Below are 22,394 nucleotides of genomic sequence, written 5' to 3'. Positions count from 1 at the left end.
GACCCTATAGGTGGGTCGGCGTTACTGTTTCAGACAGCGACGGGGTGAGGTTGCGAGAAGTCACGGCCAACACCTCTGCCTCCGATCCTCTGCGCGTGGTAACGAAGAGGAAAACATGCCTTTCTTGTGACAGGACTTTATAGCTGGGCAGAAATTCCACAGGTGGGGGGATTTTTCCCAGGATGGAGGGATGGGAACATGGAAGCATCACCTGTTGAATTTTTGCTGCAGCTGTTTAAAGAGAGAGGAACCCAACTCAGTGAGTTGAGTGGGGAGGCGGCAATCCTAGAAAGGGATTCTAGGATTGCCGTATTTTGAAGAGCAAAAAGTTGCCATCTTCTGCTTTTAACGATGGGTCGCTGTCACGACTCTCCTTTTACATACCCGTGAAAAAGAGGACGTGTCCTGGAAAAAGAGGACATATGGCAAAACCCCGGTTGTTGCGTCAGGTTTAATTCCTCAGGTTCCCTTAGGTTAATTGCCACCTCTCCGTTTAGCCCACCTCACGGGGTTGTTGAGAGATTGGGTGCGTTTTCTGTCGCCCAGAGCTCCTTTACGGAAAGGCGCCGGGATAAGAATGGAAACAATAAACAGAAATATATCTGCCTGATCAGGAACAAACAGCCGTTGCTCCACCAAAAGGCAAGTTTGCGTAAAGAGCGCAAAGTTTTTGCCAAGTTTCCCAAACGCGCTTAAGTTCCTGCTTTAGCGAGTCTCCAGGACATTGTTAAGCTTAGGAGCTGGTCCCCATGTTACTCTAAACACGAGCGGGGGTTGTTCGTTTAAACTGGCCACTACTACCAGGCCTAGCTGGCGACGAAAAAAGAAAAGCAATAAAACGACCCCCAAGGCACAGCCCGGTCGACGTCCACCTCTAAGTCCTTTTCGCTACTGGTCCGCACTTTCCCGAGCGCGTTTGCAGTCAGCTCATCCTTTCCTGTACTGTTGGGGAGCTAAAGGGACGCTTTAGCAAGGGACGTGTTTCTTTGACCAGGGAACTATATCAGAAGGGATGAAACGCGCTCACGAAACGACCCCAAAGCAAGCGTAAAATCCAACACACACACACATTCCGCTAAGATCACTGGTAAAACAGAGCGTCGCGTATATCCCGTTCTCAAATCGACTACTACGCCGATTCATGTGGGGCGAAGCTCCTAAACGCTTTCTGATCGGGATAGCGTCGCTTTCTCCGGCTGGCTTTTGAAAGTTGGAAAAGCTCGAACAGCAGCAGCAGCAACGACAACAACAATAGCAACAAACAACCCGTGCAATTTATAGAACCCTCGGAATATATATTTGCTAAGAACCAAGGCCATACTATCCTCAGATGAAAGTCGAGGCGCTCGTGAACTGAAAAAGGCGCAATCCTCGCGCAGTTCTGCGCGTCGCTTCCATTGAGAACGCGGAATGCTGCTGCTGCTGTTTATAAACTCTTCCCCTTTGAAACCAACGCGGCTTCCCAAAGAAGCGAACGTGGACAGGAGGCCTCAAGTTTTATAGCACGCAGCGTATTAGTTTCTATAGGCGTTTCTGGGGTGGCGGCAGGGATTTGTTTTAGGGCATGGGATGAGGAATTGATTGACATGGTGACTTGTTCACTGTGGGCTTAAAAAATAATCCCCCAGCCCAAATGAGGTATTTTATTATTCAGATTCTTTGGTGAGATCTTCATATTCTGGGGTGACCTTAGCAAGCGTTCTCGTGTGTGTGAACGAGTGTGGGGTTTTTTTGGGGGGGGGGGTCCGTCATGTTAAATTCTCCAGTGATATCTCCATATTCCGTTCTGATCCGCGCGTGTCTTGGGAGGCCGGGTTCGTCATATTAAAAATATACGGTTCTTCCCACACAAAAGTGATATCTTCATATTCTGGTCGGATCCAAGTAGATGTGTGTGTGAATCGGGGAGAGGGGAGTCGCCAAGTTAAAGAAATAATAATCAGTCACCAAAACAGCGTTTGAGTCTCTAACCCAGGTAACTAACGCTTGCGTCTGCCTTCTTTGCAAAAGGGCTGGTTTGACTTTCAAAAACCTCCTCGCCCTTCTTACGCTGGGCTCCAGTTCGGGAAAACGTGTAGAAAGGAAATGGTGCCGTTGAGGAGCGGGTGGGGAGAAAGGAGACTTGGAGAGCAACAAGGATCCAGGGGAACCACACACACCCCAATTAAAAAAACCAACTAATTTACGCCTGCCTTTGCCTTACTGCAACCCGTCAATATACCACCAGGCAAGTTGGCTTCCAATTAGGATTGGACGAGCTGGTTTTAATATGATGACACACACACACACACACATACCCCGACAGACAGACGGACGGACGGACACAGCCCATTTAAACAGACGAGAAGTAAAACAAGAGAGCGGGGAAAGGGCTGGCAGAAGGAGGGGGTTGCTTTACTGCCCGGCTCAGCCGAGAAAGAGAAAGAGAGAGAGGCGGAGCGGGGTTTCCAGCATCTCTATAGGTTTGTTTAAGGAGCATCACATTCATTTACACAATACTCGGGACGATGGTCCATATGGCACTTAATCAGCCTTTCAAAAGAGGTCCCCGAGAAACCAGACGCGGGCCTCCTTGGGATCTGATGCGTGACTTTTTTATTTTTAAGGAAGCAAAGGATCGACACAGGTTCTTCTCTTCTTTTTTTTTTAAAAAAAAAAAAATTTCACGCGCTGCAAATCCTCAGATTTATTTGACGCGGACGCGCTTTCTTCTCCTCTTTTTCCTCCCCAACCAATCAACCCGCCCACCCCTGCGCGCGCTTTCCTTCTGAGTCTCCTCCGGCGCTCCAACTTAACAGGGTCCGCGCTCAATATGCAAATGAGCGCCTTTGGCCGGCGCCGCCCCTTATGGAGGGAGGGAGGGCTGGGCTGCCCGCATCTCCCTGCCTCTCTCTCCAGATTCCTCCCCCACCCCCCACCCCCCATAAAGAAGGCAGGTCCTATAGGGAGGAGGCTGGTGCCCGCCTCTGCCCCTCCTTCCGCTGCTTCTTTTATTGACGCCTCTCCAAAGTTCTTGTCTTGCCCTCTTTATAGCGAAAGCAGACCGGGAGAGTGATGAAAATGTTTTATTGCCTTGGAGGGGCTGCGTCTTGATCTGTCAGACCGGAGGAAGAGAGATTGAGAAGCGAGGAGAAGCGACGAGAGCAAGACGCGCCGGAATCCCAGCCCGGCAAAAGCAGATTCAAGAAGGGAGAGAAGGTGGTCGCGATTTTTATTTTTAAAAAGGATGAGGCGGCCGAGGAGTAAAAGCTAGACCCAGTCCAGCGATGCTCGGGGAGCGGCGAGGAAAGAAGAGCGCATCCGGACCTTCTCCTGGCGTTTAGACGGCCAGAGGAGCCAAGCGAAGCTACAAAATCCGTCCATGTCCCGGGAACAGGGAGCTCTTCTCCGCAGGCAGCCGCGCTCGGAGCCCCAGGCCGGGCGGGAGGAGAGAGCCAGCAGGAGATCCCTTTCGGACTCGGAGGCAGGAGCATGCCGAGGCCAAGAGGACCGGCTCCCAGGATCCACTGAAGTTCTGCTCCTCCTCGTCCTCCAGCCGCCGAGAGGCGAAGGCCGGGAGTCCCCACCGTCCAGCTCGCCCGCCGGCCTGCAAGCGCCGGGAACCACAGCCTTCGCCTCGGCCGGAACTGCAGCCGCGTCTTGATCTGCGCCTTGCAAGTGAATGTGCATTTCTTCCTTCCTCCCCGCCTCCTTCTCTCCCACCCCCGCTCCAGGACGGTGATTTTTGTTTTGTTTTGTGGCGGCAAAAGACTTGGCGGTTCTTCTTCTCCACCCCGCCCCCACCAACCCCCATTTTTTTATTTTTTAAAAGCTCAGTTCAGCGCAATTCTCCAGCCCCCTCCCCGACGAAGCAGCGAAAGAAGGACTTTAAATACTGAAGGACTTTTACCTTTCCCAGCAGGCGTCGTAGCATCCCTGAACTCCCCCCTAAAAAAAACTTCTGCAGTCTCCCAGCTCCCCAAAGCAAGACACTCTCTCTCTCTCTGCGCACCCGCCCCACCCCCGCTCCTAAAAGGGGGCCCGCTTACAAACACCCACCCTCTTAAGAGAGGATACCAGTCATTAGATACCCTTAGATCAGGATAGACCCCCCCCCCAGTTAGTGCTACTGTTCGCAGTAGTCTGAGATTTTGTGCTATCTAATCCTTTTATCAGTAGAATCTTCTTCGTCTGGAGTTTAGTTTCATTTTTCAGAACAGTGGCCCCCAACACTGCTCTCCACCAGTGGCTGCACCACAGGGCACCCCGAATCTCTCCTCTTTCGGAAGAAACAAGGCTGGAATCTCTGTCTCAGCTCCTGAACGACCCCGAGATCTAAACCTTGGGCTCCCACAGACAACCCACTCTCCGCTCTGAGACCCCAGATTCTGGAGACCTCCCAGTGTATTTCTCGAGCGTGTTGTCTCTACGCTTCCCAGCTCTCCCAAGCCTTCCAGAGCAGGGAACCCCCTTTTCAAAGCGCCCACACACCAGGGACCTCTCTTTCCACCCCTAGGAGCAGGAAGACTCATCCTGCTTTCGCAGAACTAGGACTGCTCCCCGCGCCGCCTTCTGCCTTTTCTGAAAACCCTGGAAGGCGGCCTGAACCCCCAAATTGGGACGCTGCTCAGACCCAGAGCAGGGAACACTCACAGTCCAGACAGCCTCCCTTCCTTGTACCCAAATCTCAAGGAACAAATTGCCCCTGCACCCCAACACCAGGGCGTCCTCGCTTCCACAGTACCCCGAGAACCAGGCCCTCTTCCTTCTCCCCTTCCCTTCCAACAGCGGAGCATCCCCCTCCCTTCCCGCAGTTTTAGGGGGACTGGTCAGTCCCACCCTCTTCTCCCTGGTTCCCTCCTCCGCCCCCAGTAGGAGGAACCCCTGTTCTTTCCCCACCTCTGCCGTTCGAATCCCAGACGTCCGGCCTTCCGAGAGCGCAGCGGGTCGTCTCGGTGCAGCCCCTGGGAGGCCGCCCGGCCCGGGGATGCTGGCGGTGGGGCAAATGGATGGCACCCCCCGGCAGAGCGCCTTCCTGCTCAGCAGCCCCCCCTTGGCCGCCTTGCACAGCATGGCCGAGATGAAGACCCCTCTGTACCCCGCCGCGGCCTACCCGCTGCCACCCCCCACAGCAGGCTCGGCTGTTCCCAGTGGACCCTCGTCCTTGTCCTGTTCCTCCTCTTCCTCGCCGTCGTCTTCCTCGGCCTCGGCCTCTCCCTCGCCGCCGCTAGTCTCCCCGACGCCGGCCGGCCTCAAGCCCCACAGCGCGGGGGCCCTGTCGGCGCTGGGCTCCCCCCCGCAGCAGCTCTCCGCCGCCACCCCGCACGGCATCAACGACATCCTCAGCCGGCCGTCCATGCCCGCCCTCGCCGTCTCCTCGGCCGCCGCCTCCTCCTCCTCGGTGGCCTCCTCGACGTCCGCCTCGCCGGCCGCCGGCCTCCTGGCGGGGCTGCCTCGCTTCAGCAGCCTCAGCCCCCCGCCGCCCCCGCCGGGCCTCTACTTCAGCCCCAGCGCCGCCGCCGCCGTGGCCGCCGTGGGGCGCTACCCCAAGCCCCTGGCCGAGCTGCCCGGCAGGACCCCCATCTTTTGGCCAGGGGTGATGCAGAGCCCGCCTTGGAGGGACGCGAGACTGGCCTGCACGCCGCGTAAGTAGCTCGGAGGGGTTCAAGGGGCTTTCCTGCCCACGGGGACCCTCTTTCCCCAACGCCAGAACCATGTCACAAAACTGCGCGCGGTGCGCACCCGGAGCTAGCCGTCTCCGCCAGCTGCAGCCCTTACCACTAGGCACTGCGGCCTCCCGGGCACGGGGATACCAAGTCTCCATGTGGCTCCGTGGACACCGCAGCCCTCACAACCCCGACCCCCAGGCAGGGGCCCCTCGGATGGGATGGGGACAAAGTCACAGAAAGAGAGTCGCTCCATCAAAATCTCCAGGGTTACCCACAGTGGCTGTTACGCGCAAAATATGCCCATTGAAGGACTCCGTTGACCTCTAGGGCCCCCTTTCGCCGCCCATCAATTTCCTCTAGCCCTTCCCAGATGTCTCCATTGGGTACCGAGACCCTCAGTCATTTGGCCTTCAACCCAGTCATCTCCAAAGGTCCTCTTCCTTGGGCAACGGGCTGTTGTGCTCTGGCCACCAGCCTTTGCGCCCGGAATTGGAGAGCTGGGCTGGATAAGCAGCGACGGGGTAGTTTAACCCGGGAGGATATGGTGCACTGCCTCTCCACTTCCCATCTGCTCCCACACACTCATCCATGCAGTGTTTGAGACCCATGCTTCCTTGACACGGCCTTGTCCCTAAACTACAAAACGCCACGCACTTGTTTACAAGGTCCCGGGGACAGTTCAGGTAAGGGGCACCTGCTGCTCTCATCCCTGGCATGTTCTCTGCGGGGTTACAGGAGTTTGAGACACAGTTGCTCTACATAGTTGCTACCGGGACAAACAGGTTTTAAGTAGCAAATAAATGCCCTCTAGTCCATTTCCACTCCAGCAGTACTTTAGAGGGAAACTTCGGTTTTGCAAGGCAATCCGCGTAACTGATACCGCAACCTCGGAGCCACAAGAATAACTCTTCTGCACTTTTGAGGGATGGCTTTTAAAAACTGCAGGGTGGGTGTTTTTTGTTTTGTTTTTGTTTTTGCACCAAGTAAACATGCACGCACAGGGCCGTGCTGCAAGAGCGAGGTTTTGGACGCTCCTGCGCCCCCCCCCCCCCCGCTGCAGAAATAGTAGCTATTCAAGGGAGCTTCGCCCGCCGCGGTGATTTTTTGTCTACTTTTGCAGTAGTAATTGACTAGCCGCGTTGCTTCTCTGTTTACCCCCAGCGGTTCTGAGGATGGGTCCGTCCTGCCTCTGCTGACGCGATGGACATTTTTGCTTCTTGCAAAATAAATCAACAATTTGGTTTATTTTTTAAAAAGATACATTTGCCGCAAACACGATCGTTTCCCCTTTACGCACTTTAAACTCCAGCCTAGCGGCTTGTTTTCCCTGCGCGCCCCAATCCTACTCGGAAGTAACTCTCAGAGTGTTTAGCGGGTCTTACTCCCAGGTTAGGCGCATAGGATCTCAGCAACAGGGTTAAAGGCGACCTGTCATCCCATTCCCCCCTAAATCTAGACTGCAAGGAAGAAAGAAAAGCGTGGAAAGTTTTAGTTATTCGTTTTGGCCCTTTCTCAGAGGAAATGCGAGTGGCGAATTAAGCCCCCTTGTTTCTTAAACAAACGACTTGAGCTGCAGTTGTATGCAGAGCTACTGGGGAGTAAATCTAATTCAAAACAGTAGGGTTTACTCTTGAGTAAACAAGGTTAACTCAGCTGTGTAAGACTGCTTCTTGCTTGTTTGGGTTTTCCCTTTCTTTCATGGCTTTGAGGAGCTTGCGCTATTGAAAATAGGCGGCTTGATTTTTTAAAAAATTTATAATTCTCTGCTTTTGGGAGGAATCTTTGATACAGGAGCGAACCTTCTGGTTTCGCAAGCAAGGGCAAAATCTTTTAACTAAACGCTTGTTGTTCTGTGGAGTCCTTCAGATGCCCTATCCTCCTGATCTTTTAAAGTTAATCGTTTTGAGTTAACATTTAATTTCTTTGGAGGACTTTCGAAACCTAAATACCAGTCTTGGACGTTGTTTTCAGAAAGGTGAACAACGATAAATTGCGTCTCCCTTTGTGTGTGTCTGCATAACTTTCTCCGAAGCAGATTCGATGCCTAAACCATTTCGAATTTGCACCTGTTTGTAAAATCCAGAATGCCCCAAACCGTCGCAGTTTCTTCAAAGAGGGCAGTTTTTAATTGCGGAAATTCCCCATAGTAGGATTTTAAATACATATGTGCCGCACCACTCAGAGGGACTGCCAAGCGCGCGTATACATTTATGGCCATTGCTTTTAAAAGAACAAATAATAATAAATATCTCCATATATACCTTCCTCCCTCCCCTCCCCTCCTGCGGACCCTTCCCTCTAGATCAAGGCTCGATTTTGCTGGATAAAGACGGCAAAAGGAAGCACACAAGACCGACGTTTTCCGGCCAGCAGATTTTCGCTTTGGAAAAGACTTTTGAGCAAACGAAATACTTAGCCGGGCCGGAACGGGCGAGGCTCGCCTATTCGCTGGGGATGACCGAAAGCCAAGTCAAGGTGAGTGTAGCAGGTCAGATAAGAGCCGATCTCTGAGCCCCCCCCCGCTCCTCCCTACTCCCTCCCCGTCTCCCCCCCCCCCGCCCGCCGGCCCTAGACACTGCTCAGTCTGGGCGGGAGAGTGTTAAAATGCGGCCGATAAGAGGGAGATATGGATGAACAAAAGGGATCGGGCGCGTGCCCTCCATATCGCTTTCATCTTGCAATGGACAGAGGGGCCGCGCGCGTGCCTTTCGTTACCGCATTGTTGCTGCCGCACGGATTTTGAAAGACAGGGGAAAATATAAATATAAATTCTAAGCTGTTTTTCCTAATTTGTAGCTTTAGATAATTATACATAAGAGTAAGGTACAGCTTTTTCGTTAATGATTTATTATTATTATTACTATTATTATTATTTAAAATACTTACTAATTATAATTATAGCATTGTTGAGTTTACAAACTGGCCCACAACTACATTTTTTACCTATTTGTTTGCAGTTAGTGCTATTCCAGTACCCCACCCCCAAAAATGAAGGAAATAGAAATGTTCTTATATTTCCAATGATCCTCTACCTCCTCAGCTTGTAAACATTCTTGCCCATCTCTTACTTCGGAAATAAGTTGTAATAAAATGGAAGAATTTCTGCCCTTCCGAAAAATAAAATCAAAGTTGTTCTGGATCGTGTTATGATTTGGGAGAAAAGGCCAACTAAATATTTTTATGGAAATATATTTATGACTTGGGGAGAAGTGGGGTTAGTATCCTATCGTAAAGGGGAGAATTTCTTTTTTTTTAAGGACCACGATCCCAAACACCGTTGAGAACTATTGAAAAGAGTATAGGCGTCCCGCTCTTGAATGCATTTACTCGTGAGTAAATGCCAGCGTGGATAAAGGGTCGGGTCTGCAAGGGAGCTGAAAGGAGACTTCTTTAGAAAAAGGGATTTCGATAGAGTGACCTCCCACCGGGAGGCGACTATTTAAGTGAGGAGGTCATTAAGAGGAACAATTTCTGGGCACTAAGTTTCGCCCAAGTCTAATGAACCTCACGTCACTCGCGGTGGGAGTCCACGGGGCTGCTCCGGTGTGTGGATTGCAGCAGCTAATTTAGTACTGCTTTCAATACACCATTAATGACTGCAATCATATAAGGCGATCACTTTGGATTCGGAGCTCCCTCCAGGGGCATTAAATGAAAGGGTAGTTTTGCCACTGACACCAGTTGGACGGTGGTGGTTTTTGCACCTAACACGTATTTATTAGACAGGGGTAGCCGTGTGAAGTCTTTTCCAGGAGAAACAACCAAAGAGTATTGGGACGCCTTGGACTTTATTATAGGATATGCTTTCCTGGACCAAAGTCCACTTCAATCAGATGCATAGATGGACTCCAGAAACCCCAAGCTGATGCCATAATAAATGGGTTATTCTATATTATTAGATTAATTAGGTCCGTGGGCCAGAAGTCCCCCCCCAGCGGTCTATTTGGAGCCACAAAACTATATTAAAGTACCAGCAACATCTAGTATTCAGCTGTAAGGCAACAGATTTAAATGCTGAGTGATTGGGTTGTGGGTCTTATAGAAAAAAAGTGATCCTGAGACTGCATTCAAAAGCCTGTATTTTATACATAATTATGCATTTATACGTAGCATTCTATGTAGCTGCATAAAAGGAGCAGGAAAATGAAACGAGTGCTCCAGTAAAATGACAATCCTGTATTTTCGGATTTATTTCCTGGTAAACATTTATAGGATTGTACTGGAGGACTATTAAAGCTACAATCCTATAGTCCGTTGAACTGGGTAGTAGACACGTGTAGGGCCGCACTGCAATGGTCGCAAAGTTTGGTTGCGTGTGGCTTCTCTCCCAGGCTGACTTGGATTTTTAGAATTATTTTAGCACGTGTCTGGAACCCCAGAGCCCTTCGTTTGAGCCATAGAGATCCATTCCTTAGAATGAGGAGACAGCAGAATTAGCAGGCATAAAAAGTAGATTGAGAGCCCACGAAGGCCGCCCTCCACCGCTCCCTTGATTGTGGTTATATCAAGGGAAAACGAGGAGATGCCTTGTCGCAGAGGGGGACTGTAATGCGAGTACAGCGTATCTGTAAAATTCTCCAGACAACGTTTGGAACAAATGTAGTTTAACAGATTGGATGTGTGTGTGTGTGTGTTCGTGTTCAAAGTGTGTGTGTGTTCGTTTATAGATTGTCTCTTCTTCCTGAAGTTATCTAGAGACCCTCATTTGTCACTGTAAATATATGGGGAAGACCGTGAATAAATTACTGTAGTACTTGTATATACTAGGAGCAGAAGCCCCATCTACTTATTGCAGTGAGTTTGGGGAGGGGGGAAAGGTGTATTGTGCATCAAATGTGTATTGTGAACATGACCGTGCAGTTATTGGGAATTATTATTATTATTATTATTATTATTATTATTATTATTATTATTACATACAAAAATATTTTCCCTTGCCATATATCTTTCTTAAGGCTACTTTCCTAATTTTCTGAGCAGATAGATGTATTATTAGAGAGATGTCTTATTAGAGGTGATGGAATGTATTTGTTGTACCCCATAGCTCTTATGGACCCATTCTTCCCAGAGAAAAACTTGCAGGACTCATTTAAATCTCATTGATTCAAACAGAAGTTGAGCAGCACTAACTTTTCCCTCAGCCGAATGTGTTTATAATCTCCTGGACTAGATAAAAGTGTCCCATTGATTTCAGGGAGACGTGGATCCCAATCCTATACGTATCGAATCCGAAGGAGATAATATTAGGTCTTATGAGGCTTGCTCCCAAATAAGGCTATCATTTTATGCACTTTCACCTGGAAACAAGTTCCATTGCAATCAGCTGGGCTTACTTCTGAGTTCATGCACAGAACATATGTGCATAGGATTGTAAGATTTACTCCCAAGTAACCCTTCACAACACAGTGTGAGCAATTCTTTCTGGACTGGAAACGGAGGCAGCCTCATTGAGTTCAATCCACAGACGTTCCCTTAAGACAGGGTCATTTGTACAAATGTAGTTAGATCTAAAAGAACAACAGTCCTGCCTTTTTTGGGGGGGGGAGTGTAAAGATATTAATTGTAGAGCGGGGGTGTCAGGGGGAGTTGCAATGGTTACTTTTAGCACAGTCTACTTGAGTACCCTTCTTTCAAACCACCCGGTGCCAGGGATTTATAGACCTAAGAAGGAGGAGAGCTTTCCCTTTGAATTACCCTTAAGGAAAGCAATAACAAATGAAGATGCGCATATTTTGGTGTGACAGATTGGGGAGAGGGGAGTGCAGTGCAGCTTGGTATATTTTCATTTTAGTCTGGAGGGGAGGGAAAGCAAATAATCAAAAAGATAGAGAGACAGTAGTAAAACAAATAAGGGAGAAGAAAGAAGAAGTGGTGTGTGGATGTAGAGACTTTAGCAGAAAATAAAAAGTACAAAAATGAGAGGCAACCTACATACTATTATGCAAAAGCTTGTTTTAGTGCACAGATCAACATTTGCTTGTTTATGACAATCCTGCTGCAGCTGGACTGCTTAACTCCCGCTGTCTTCAACAGGAGTTAAGCATCATTTGTGCAGGCTGACAGCGCAGCTCTGGGTGCTCCTTTGGACAAAATGTCAAAGAATGAAACAAAGGTATAGGGAGCAGAGACTTTAATTAAGATGTTAGTGCATCAGGGTGGGGAAAAGCTCCTTAGCTCCAGACATAAACATGCTATTTCTGGGCACCATCCAGCCCATAGGCGCCGACTCCATGGGGCTTGAGGGGGCCCGAGCCCCCTCAAAAATTCGTTCGGGGGGGCTCAGCCCCCCCAATAATCTCGGGCGGCGGTGGGCGCGTCCGCGGCTTTTAACGGGCACCGGCGCGGTGGGGGGCGCCGGGCCGGGGGAGGGGGGCGGCCGGCCTGTCTCCTTGGCAACCCCATTGAGCAGCGCCGGCTCCCCCGGGAGGGCCATCCCCCCGCGCCCCCGATCGCCAACACCGCCGACGCTGTGGCTGCCCGAGCCCGAGCCTGAACCTGAGCCTGAGCCCGAGCCCGAGCCGAAGCCCGAGCCTGACCCGAAGCCCGAACCCGAGCCCGTCAGTCAGGAAGGAAGGAGGGAAGCAGAAATGGGGAGGGAGACGAGGGAGGAAAATTGCACGCAGGGTGAAGAAAGGAGAAGGGCGAACGAGACGAGCTTCCAACCCAAAAAAAGGGCTGGAAGACTGGGAGGATGAAGGATCAGGAAAGAAAGCGACGCCTTCCCCGCCCGCGACGTCACCCGCTTGTCATTGGCAGCGCAGCGGGCGCCCAGAGGGGCTGGGCACCGGCGCAGGGCCGCTCCACAGCCGCGGAGGACAGCTGCGCGGCTAGCAAGGTGCACCGCGTAGAGCGCGGCCCTTGTGTGGCCCGGTGGCCAGGCAAGCTCGGGCGGGGACCTCCATGCGAATCTAAGACGGGAGAAGAGGGCAGAGCAAAGGGGGTCCCTTCCCCAACCTCCGGCTCTGAAACTTCCCTGCGCCCCAGAAAAGCGAAAGGATTTTCTCTTCTTCTTTTTTTATAAATATTTTATTAAGTTTTCAAATACAAAGTTAGAAACATACACTGAAGAAAAAAGTAAAAGAAAAAGAAGAAAAAGAAGAAAAGAAAACCAACCATTCAACACATTTTTTATATAACTAACTGGACTTCCTCGCATCTCCCTTACCCTGCATTCTTTATAATAAAGATATCAGCAAATTATTACCTTGTTTCGTACCTTATTTTGTACTTTTCAAATATTATACCTCTAAATTTAACATACTTTTCATCAGTTACTTATATCTTAAATTAAACATAGTATTACCTTAGATTTTGACCTTTTCTTACTTAAAATATAATTTCCTGTTTCCCAAATCTAATTGCTGAAGCTATAGTTTCCGAATCGTGTAAATTTTTAACATTCATACAACTTATATTGTTTTTGTAAATAGTCCTTAAATTTTTTCCAGTCCTCTTCCATTGTTTCTTCTCCCAAATCTCGGATTCTGCCAGTCATTTCAGCCAGTTCCATGTAGTCCATCAATTGCGTCTGCCACTCTTCCAGTGTGGGCAAATCTTGTGTCTTCCAATATTTTGCGATAAGTATTCTTGCTGCTGTAGTTGCATACATAAAGAAAGTTCTATCCTTCTTTAACACTTTCTGGCCAACAATGCCCATGAGGAAGGCCTCTGGTTTCTTGGGAAAGGTATACTTAAATACCTTTTTTAACTCATTATAGATCATTTCCCAGAAGGCCTTCACTTTTGGAAAAGTCCACCAGAGGTGAAAGAATGTCCCTTCAGCCTCCTTACATTTCCAACATTTATTATCAGACAGGTGATATATTTTTGCAAGCTTGACTGGGGTCATGTACCACCTATAAATCATTTTCATAATATTTTCCTTCAAGGCATTACATGCCGTGAATTTCATTCCGGTGGTCCATAACCTTTCCCAGTCCTCAAACATGATGTTATACCCAATATCCTGAGCCCATTTTATCATGGCTGATTTGACTGTCTCATCCTGAGTGATTTTCTCTTCAACCTGCCCTCCATCCTCTTGCAGAAAACTCTTTGCCTGCCCTGCCCGTATCTCGTTTTTGCTTTTTAATTCCACACACGCACCCTTCGGACTTCGTGGCAATCGGGCGCGCGGGTGCGTTTCCTAAGAGAGTGAGGACCCCCGCCTCCTCCCCACCTGCTCCCTCGCCAGCCAGCCAGCCGCGCACCCTAGCCGGAGAGCCCCGGCCGTCCCCGTCGCGCAATCGGCTGGATCTCCCTTCAGCAGGCCGTGCTCACAACTCGGCCCAGGGACCCCCAGCAGCGGATCTCCGGCTCAGCTGAAGAATCCGGCAACAAGCCCCCTCCTCCCCAATCGCTCAACCGAAATACGCTCCAAAACCCCCCAGATAGGCCGCCGGCCGCCAAGTCTAGTGGCGCCCTGAGCGAGGGTCTCTCCCCAACACCGCCACCTCGAACTGCGTTCTCCCGGCTACCCGAGCGAACCAGCGGCAGGACCCCGGTATGGGCCCCCCCAATATTTTTTATAAGTCGGCGCCCCTGATCCAGCCACGTTAAATACTTTTGCATGCCATTGATTTGAATAGAAGAGAGTCAAGCAAATCCTCACCTCTGCTATTCGAATCAGTGGCACTTAAAGGTCCTCAGAACGTCAGCTAGATTATGTTAATGGTTGTTGTCACAATTTACATACAGCACAACCAATGCCCAGGGCACTTTACAGGGCAAGTAGGCCAAAGAAAAAATTGGCAGTGCAGTTCTCTGCCCCGAGAAGCCTACAGTTTAAATCTTGCCAGGAGGGTGGTGTGGGGTGAAAGGAATGGAAGGAATGGGGCAGGCAAAATAAGGAAAGGATGTAGTATGACTTACTGTTTACTCAGAAGTAAATCACAGTAGTAGTAGTAATGCATAGGAGTGCAGGATTGCAGAAGGGTACAAAAACTAGGAGGTTAATCTGGCCTCCCTAACATAACCACAATGAAAGCACTGAGAAGTACTTATATTAAGCACTCACACCGTTTTATGCAATAAATCACTCCAACACATCAACATGACTTCTGCTGTAACTGCATTGGCGATCACATTATGCTAATATTTGCCTTCTTAATAATAACTCTATCTTGCGAAAGCTCCTTGGTCTTTGAAGAAGCAATTGTTCTTATGCAAAACAGCAACAATAAATGAATATGTCTGTCCTGATTGCTAAGTGAGTAAGTAAGCGAATGCTATAATTTCCGTGGCAGCAATTACAATAGTTTGCGGTGGTCACAATAATCATGGAACGGATAGCAATTATTGATATAATTGTTAACACTGATGGGAATCATATGCTGATGGTTTTGAAAGCTGGCAGTGAGAGTAACTATGCTGCAGCTATCAAAATTACTATTATTCATTTGTGTTTTTAATAGGGGATTTATTTGCAGCGGTAGGAACGCCAATAATTAAAGAATGCTAAAATATCAGTGCACACTGTGATATGGATATGGAAAGTCAATTTGGACTATTAGTCCAAAATATCACTCGTGGCAGCAATAAAATTGGAATGCCCGGTGGCATCTTGACCTCATTTACTTGGGAAGTTCCATTGATTCCAACGGGACTCCCAGGACTACTCGGTTTTAAAGTTAGTAGCTCTGAATGGGGACCCACACGCATATCAGAAGACATCCAGTGAATTCACACTGTGATGCACATGAGGATAGCCATGCAGAGGCACATCTGCTCTGTATTGCTCATGCATGCCTAAGAATCCTTCTGCAAACGGATCTGCCTTGTTGGATGGAGGAAGAGCATTTAGACTGCGGGATTGCTGCTCTAACAGTACTAGCCATGCAATCATGACACTGGGTGAGACCTAACAGCCAGTGGCGTAGCGTGGGTTGTCAGCACCGGGGGCAAGGCAAGTAATTTGCGCCCCCTAACCCTAACCCCCAGATGTTGCGCCTGGTGCGGCCGGCCCCCCTGCACCCCCCACGCTACGCCACTGCTAACAGCGGTTGCTTGGTAGTGTTAGTTCACAGTGCCACTTACAACTGGCAGGAAAAGGGGCACAGTCCTGTCTACTGGCAAACTCCCTTGGGCAAACCTTGCTGAAATGAATGGGAGGCAGTAGTGCAATTGGGAAGGTAATGCTAGACTCTGGACTGAATGGTCTTATTGGGTGGGGAGTGGATGGACTCCTGAGAATCTAAGGTTTAGAGGATGATGTGTGTTTTTCCATTTATTTTAAAAATGTGATAATTCAGACCATCTGCGTGTTTGGCTTTCTGGCTCCTTCTGCTAAGTGGGATCCTGGGCTTGTTACTGTATTTGTATCCTCATCTACTGCAGTAAGTTTGCAGATGATCTTAAAATAACAGATTAGTTAATAGTAAGTTCATGAACATGACAAAGAGCTGCTTGGTTGTTTGTTTGTTTTTATAAAAAATGCTTAATAATAATAATAATAATAATAATAATAATAATAATAATAATTTATTTATACCCCACCCATCTAGCTGAGTTTCCCCAACTACTCTGGGCGCGTCCAATCAAGTGTTAAAAACAATCCAGAATTAAATATTAAAAACTTCCCTGAACAGGGCTGCCTTCAGATGTCTTTTAAAGATAAGATAGCTACTTATTTCCTTCACATCTGAAGGGAGGGCGTTCCACAGGGCAGGCGCCACTACCAAGAAGGCCCTTTGCCTGGTTCCCTGTAACCTCACTTTTCGCAATGAGGGAACCGCCAGAAGGCCCTTGGCGCTGGATTTCAGTGTCCGGGCTGAACGATGGGGGTGGAGACGCTCTTTCAGGTATACTGGACCGAGGCCGTTTAGGGCTTTAAAGGTCAGCACCAACACTTTGAATTGTGCTCGGGAATGTACCGGGAGCCAATGCAGATCTCCCAGGGATATTGCTCAACAAATTATTGTCATAAGGGTAATGTAGCCAATTCATAGTTGGTCATCAAGTTTTAGAGTGATGTATGTCCGTTCTGGAAACTGCACATCATTCACAAGTGTCCCATTTCAGCTGCCTAAATCCATTGCAAAGTGTTCACCACTAGAGGCATCATAGTCAACTTACTACAACATGTTGTATGTCCAACTTGTATGACTGCCCCTCAAGCCCTGCCCAGATGCCACCTCCAATAGAAGATGCCATTCGTTGTCCTCCCATTCATTTTTACAGGGTCTTCCAGAGAAGCAGGTGTGAGTGGATCATGTCCAAATCATCTGGAAGCGAGAGCTAAATGTAGCATCTCCAGCAAAGAGATATATTAAGACCTGACTCAATCGCTTTAAAGAATGCTTGCAAATGTTGTAGCCGGTAACAACTTAGAAGAACGGTTTCCTTCAAATGTGTGTTTGTGTGTGAGAGGGTGGAGAAGGCCTCTCCTAGTATCACACATGCCACACACAGTTTCTGTAATATTTGTTTTGACAATCATTTTTTAAAAAATCTCCTTTCTTTTAAACCGACCAAGGGAATTTAACGGACTTGAAAAAAGAGACTTTATTTGTACTATTCTTAGCCAAGAAGAATATTTAATAAAAAATATATTCAGAACCAAAACATAGACAAATGAATTTAACCAAGTGCACCAGTAACAAATGAAATGGGGGTAGGCAAAATGGTGCTAACTTTTCACCATACCTTTATGATGAAAGATTGCACAATTAAACAACAGCAAAAGCAACTTTGGGTTACTGCATAAGAAGGTGCCTTATTACAAGTCAGGCCACTGGGCCTTATAACTCAGGGCTGTCTACAATGAGTAGAACATCTCTCCAGTGTTTCAGGCATCAAGTATTTCCCAGTCCTCCCTGAAGACACTGGGCATTGAACATGGGACCTTGTATATGTAGAACATGGTCTCTACTACTCCAAGTTTAAGTTGATTTGTTCAAAGGGGCAGGGTCATCCCTAGGGGTTGGCTAGGTTGCCACCCACCAGGGAACAGGCCCAGGGGGTGCAAAAATCGTGCCCCTCCACTCTGACTCAGAGGGGCTAGGAACTGCCCCGCCACCTGCCTGCTGCCTGGAATATTCCTCTACTGTTCTGAGTTGGCAAGGCATACAGGCTTCTCTGAGCACCTTGGTGGAGGACCTCAAGAGATGGGATAGGGGGCATTGATACAGCCAAGGGCACAAGGCAGCCTTGGTATGCCTCTGCAAATGGGACATTTTTTCCCCTGAAGTCCTTCTGCACAAATCCCATGGTGCATGGGAATGAATGAGAACTAGGCAAGGGCTCTGCTCTTCACAGCTCCCATTCATTTCAGCAAGGCTCACACAGGAGAACTTCTAGTGCATGGGTAGGCAAACTAAGGCCCGGGGGCCGGATCCGGCCTAATCACCTTCTAAATCTGGCCCGCGGACGGTCCAGGAATCAGCACGTTTTTACATGTGTAGAATGTGCGCTTTTATTTAAAATGCACCTCTGGGTTATTTGCGGGGCCTGCCTGGTGTTTTTACATGAGTAGAATGTGTGCTTTTATTTAAAATGCATCTCTGGGTTATTTGTGGGGCATAGGAATTCATTCATTTCCCCAAAAAAATATAGTCGGGCCCCCCACATGGTCTGAGGGACAGTGGACCGGCCCCCTGCTGAAAAGGTTTGCTGACCCCTGTTCTAGTGGCTTGGACTCGTGGGCAGGGATCACTTATGACTGCAAGTAACAAACTCAAGAGTAAACCCTATCACTTTCACTAGCGCTGACTCCCAAGGAAGTGGATTTATGATCCTGCTGTGGAGGGTTGCCTTGCTTTCTTTTAACTAGGTTGGTTATTGGCCCTACAGATAATGATTATTAATTTTTAACCAAATCGGCTTCAGATCTAAGCACATGGTCTTTACTGAGATACCGGTCGTTTGGAAGCTAATAGTTTGTAGAAGCAGCTGTTGCCTGTGCTATAGGGTAGCTAATACAATGCCCTCCAGTCATTGAGGGACTATGGAATTATTAAAACTAATACAAAATAATTTCAAGAAGGAGGTATATTTGAGGGGAGCACAGATCTATGGGCACAACCCGTTATTTAAACCCCTTTACCAGTTTGCCAGGTACAGGCAGGGTGTTCCTGTAGAATCTAGATGAAATAGAATTCTAATCTCAATGTCCATTACATACAAAACCAGGGGAGCATACACTACTTCACTTTGCATATAAATGTTGGTACTTAATTTCCTTTAATCAGGATGCATATGCTGGGGTTTATTTCCACATGTGCTTTTTAGTACAATGGGGATACTCGTATGCACTGGTGGTTTTTAGCATGGAATCTTAAATTATTTGGATTAATTAACAAGGTCGCAGGTGGCAAACGACTGAAAGCAATATTGTCACGATCGTCTGAAGGCAATATGGTCTTGCTGCAGCTAAGGAGAGCCGGAGGGAGCCCTGTGTAAGCCGCCTTGAACTTCCATTGGGAGAAAGGCAGGGTGGCCCCCATTAGGGTAGGACTTCGGGGCAGAAGTTCTGGGTGCCACTCCGGATGAGTACGTCTACACAATTGACTTACCACATTTCGAAGTAACGCAGACTGGATAGCTCAGTCGGTAGAGTTTGAGACTTAATCTCAGGGTTGTGGTTTGAGCCCCACATTGGCCATTGCAGGGGGTCGGACTAGATGACCCTCGACCCTCCCTTCCAACTCTACAATGCTATCATTCTATTTTACCATCTAAATAGGTCCCGGTGAGACCATCAAGTTCAAAGTGTAAACTTGCCTAACTGCGCCATTGATACAAACTAGTTAAACTAGCCATTCCATAATTAGAGGCTGCAGTTTTATGCAGATGATGCTCCGTCAGGAATTTCTAAAGCGAGGTGTTGTGTGTGGTTTAGGGAGAAGCCAGGCAAGTTTCACACTCACCCTTCCTTTCTCAAGTCTATTCGAATTAAGTTCCACTGAGTTGAATGGGGCTTGTTCCCAGGAATTTAGGTATTACTTTAACCTGCCTCTGTTGACAGGTGAGCACAGAACTCAGAGTTGCGAGTCACCTCGGATTAATGGATTAATCCGGATTAAGAGTGCATATGCCGGAGTCTTTGTTGAGGCCAGATCCCCTCCTTCCTGTCTGGTTTGTGTTTGAGAACGTGAGAACCAGGTTTGAATCCGCATCAGCGGGTGACGGAGGAGCCATCGAGCCGATCACTCCGGATTCGTTAATCCGGATCGAATGAAAAACTGCGTCTAAACGGAACTCGGGTGGCCTCGCGAGGGGGAAAAATTGGGTCTCTTGCTTTACCTCGTTTCTCTTGCTCTCTCCTCGCCCTTGTGCAGGTTTGGTTCCAGAACCGGAGGACCAAGTGGCGGAAGAAGCACGCGGCCGAGATGGCTACGGCCAAGAAGAAGCAAGACTCCGAGACGGAGCGGCTGAAGGGCGCCTCGGAGAACGAGGAAGACGACGACGACTACAACAAGCCCCTGGACCCCAATTCGGACGACGAGAAGATCACGCAGCTGCTGAAGAAGCACAAGACCGGGGGCGCCAGCGCCAGCCTCCTCCTTCACACCTCGGAGAACGAAGGATCCTCCTAGACGGCAGAGATCCCGCCGAAACCCCACCCGGTAGAAGAAGAGCGAGTGGCCCCGATCTCACCATCCATCTATCCATCCCCGACGGCTGCTTCTTCCACGACCCTGCACCCCCTCCAGACAGATGTACAGATCTATTTTTCTACCCAGAGAAGGAGAAGAGGTTCCCCGACGTGTTTCAGTTTTGTTTGCTGCTGGTGGTGGTGGTGGGGAATGACTGTCGGCGGGCCGGCTGTGCGGCCCCCGCTTCCCTCCCTCCGCAAAGGGGATCGGCGCCGCTCGACGGCCAACTTCGTTCTCTCCTCTCTGCCCCCTGCTGGCCAGACTCAGAACTACATCCGTGGGCGACTCTGTAAATAATGGGGGGGGGGGGAAGCGAGCGGACTTCTTTGACTGTGAATATTTAACGTGTACAATACTTTGGTTTCTTGTTCGTCTGAGTGTCTGTGTGTGTGTGTGTGCGCGCGCGCGCCTAGAAAGAGTGCGTTGGCTGTTTGCATTTGCTTTACTCCTCCGTGTGGCTTTATTGGGGGAAAGCTCGCTTCTAAAAGTCTTTCTCGTTCGGTTTCAGTAGTGAGATTTGTGGCACATGAAAGCAGGTAGGGATTTATTTTCTGAAATAGCTCATAATTGTTCTCCTGTCCCTCTCCTTCGCTGGCTGCGCAATATTTCTAATCGGTGCCAGAGTTGGGGCTCCGAAAAGGGAGACGGAAGGAAATATAACCAGCTTCGTTTCAGCGAATCGTCTTCTGTCAGTGTAAGACTAGGCAAGTTTGAGGGTCACACAGGAGTCTTCATCAGACAGAAGCAGAATTTTGTGTAATGTTGGCATTTGCACAGTTGGCTACAGCCTCAGATTTGAATTTAGTCGCTCTGCTCCCCTGCACACTTCCTTGGAAGCGAGTTCCTTTGAATTCATCTAGATATTCTTCCAAGTGAATGGCTACAAATTTTCCTTTATCCCCCCTCAGTTTTAATTGAGTCCTAGAAAATGAAGCTAATGATCTCTTTTGCTGTTTGCCAAGCATAAAATGTTCCTTACGCCAGATGCCAATAAGGCTATTTAATTACTAGCATCTGATTTAATTTAAATTTAATTTTTTTGTTTGGTTTTTTGTTTTTTGTTTTTTGTTTTTTGGAAGCAGGCCTGGGAGAGATGAATATTTTTAAATGGTTGACCTTACCTGTTCCCAGAAAAAAAAGCGTATTAAATTTGTTGTGGAGATATGTTCCAACTTCTTCCTGCTCAAAAAGAAATTCCCCCATTCGTTTTAGTTACTGTAATTGACTTTGAAAAATGTGGAGTACAGTATTGGTCTCCCCCTTCTGTATAATAACGAACACTGTAGATTGTCCATTTCCCCCCACCCTTTTTCTTTTAAAAGCTAATGATAATATTGTATTAGCATCTTAACCTTTTATTAATTTATATGAAAACCGTTCGGTTTGTAAAGAGAACAGCAGTAACAACATCCTTTGCAAGACCAGTTCAATGCCATTGCACTTTGTTTTGTTTTTCTAAAAAAAAGATAAAACAATTAAAATCAGCGACAAAACAAGACGTCTCTTGCCTGGAAAAAAAAGAGAGGGGGAAGGGGTGTGTGAATATAATGCGATCTCTTCTGAGATTAAATAAAATTGGTCGTGCAGAATCTGATCAATTATTTTTGTGGCTTTCTACACTTTGCAAAAGCAATTAAAAAAAAGAAGCCAAGCATCCTTTAAAAGAGAAAACATGATAATGAAATGCATATTGGAAGAGGTGGTTGCAATATGTAACTTTCTGGGGAAGGAAAAGTTTCGAAGTTTCCGTGTTTCTTCGCTGCTGGGTCGTTTGTAAACCAATACATTGCTGGGCATTTTTTCAGTTGGATGAAAGAAGGATATCGCTTAATTCCCATGCGGAGTGCGGGAAAGAGTAAATGTTGCAATGATACAGGAGAAGAGAGAAGTGATTTGCTACTGTTAGATATTTCCTATACTGTATCTATTTAGAAGGATAGATATTTCCTATACTGTATCTATTTAGAAAGATAGAATTTCCTACTGAATCTATAACACCAGCTCCTTATTTCTGATCAATACGATTTCAAAGTTTGTGCCCACTCCCGTCCCAAAACGAATTAGAGAAGGACTTACAAGAAGGATGGGAAACATATGCGGCCTTCTATATGCCCACAGAATCATAGAATTGGAAGGGACCTAAGGGTCATCT

General features: G+C 48.1%; 1 protein-coding gene across 1 annotated transcript; it reads left to right on the top strand.

The window, feature by feature from the left end:
- Positions 1-3,022: 3,022 nt before the first annotated feature.
- On the top strand, positions 3,023-21,788 carry NKX6-1 (NK6 homeobox 1). Its single transcript, XM_083458959.1, has 3 exons — positions 3,023-5,624; positions 7,951-8,123; positions 19,925-21,788. The coding sequence occupies exons 1-3, from the start codon at positions 4,967-4,969 to the stop codon at positions 20,180-20,182; spliced, it is 1,089 nt and encodes a 362-aa protein (XP_083315085.1). The 5' UTR covers positions 3,023-4,966; the 3' UTR covers positions 20,183-21,788.
- The last annotated feature ends 606 nt before the right edge of the window (positions 21,789-22,394 follow it).

The sequence above is a fragment of the Podarcis liolepis genome (assembly GCF_965112155.1).
Source record: "Podarcis liolepis genome assembly, chromosome: 9".
NCBI classification, from domain to species: domain Eukaryota; kingdom Metazoa; phylum Chordata; class Lepidosauria; order Squamata; family Lacertidae; genus Podarcis; species Podarcis liolepis.
Note: the sequence above shows the minus strand (reverse complement) of the source record. Positions and strands in the feature narration are given on the sequence as shown.

Bases quoted from the DNA above. Each gene is read 5' to 3' on its own strand.
- NKX6-1 (XM_083458959.1), top strand. From the start codon at position 4,967: ATGCTGGCGGTGGGGCAAATGGATGGCACCCCCCGGCAGAGCGCCTTC. The intron at 5,625-7,950 runs GTAAGTAGCTCG...CCTTCCCTCTAG, and splicing joins GAGACTGGCCTGCACGCCGC to ATCAAGGCTCGATTTTGCTG. The intron at 8,124-19,924 runs GTGAGTGTAGCA...GCCCTTGTGCAG, and splicing joins TGACCGAAAGCCAAGTCAAG to GTTTGGTTCCAGAACCGGAG.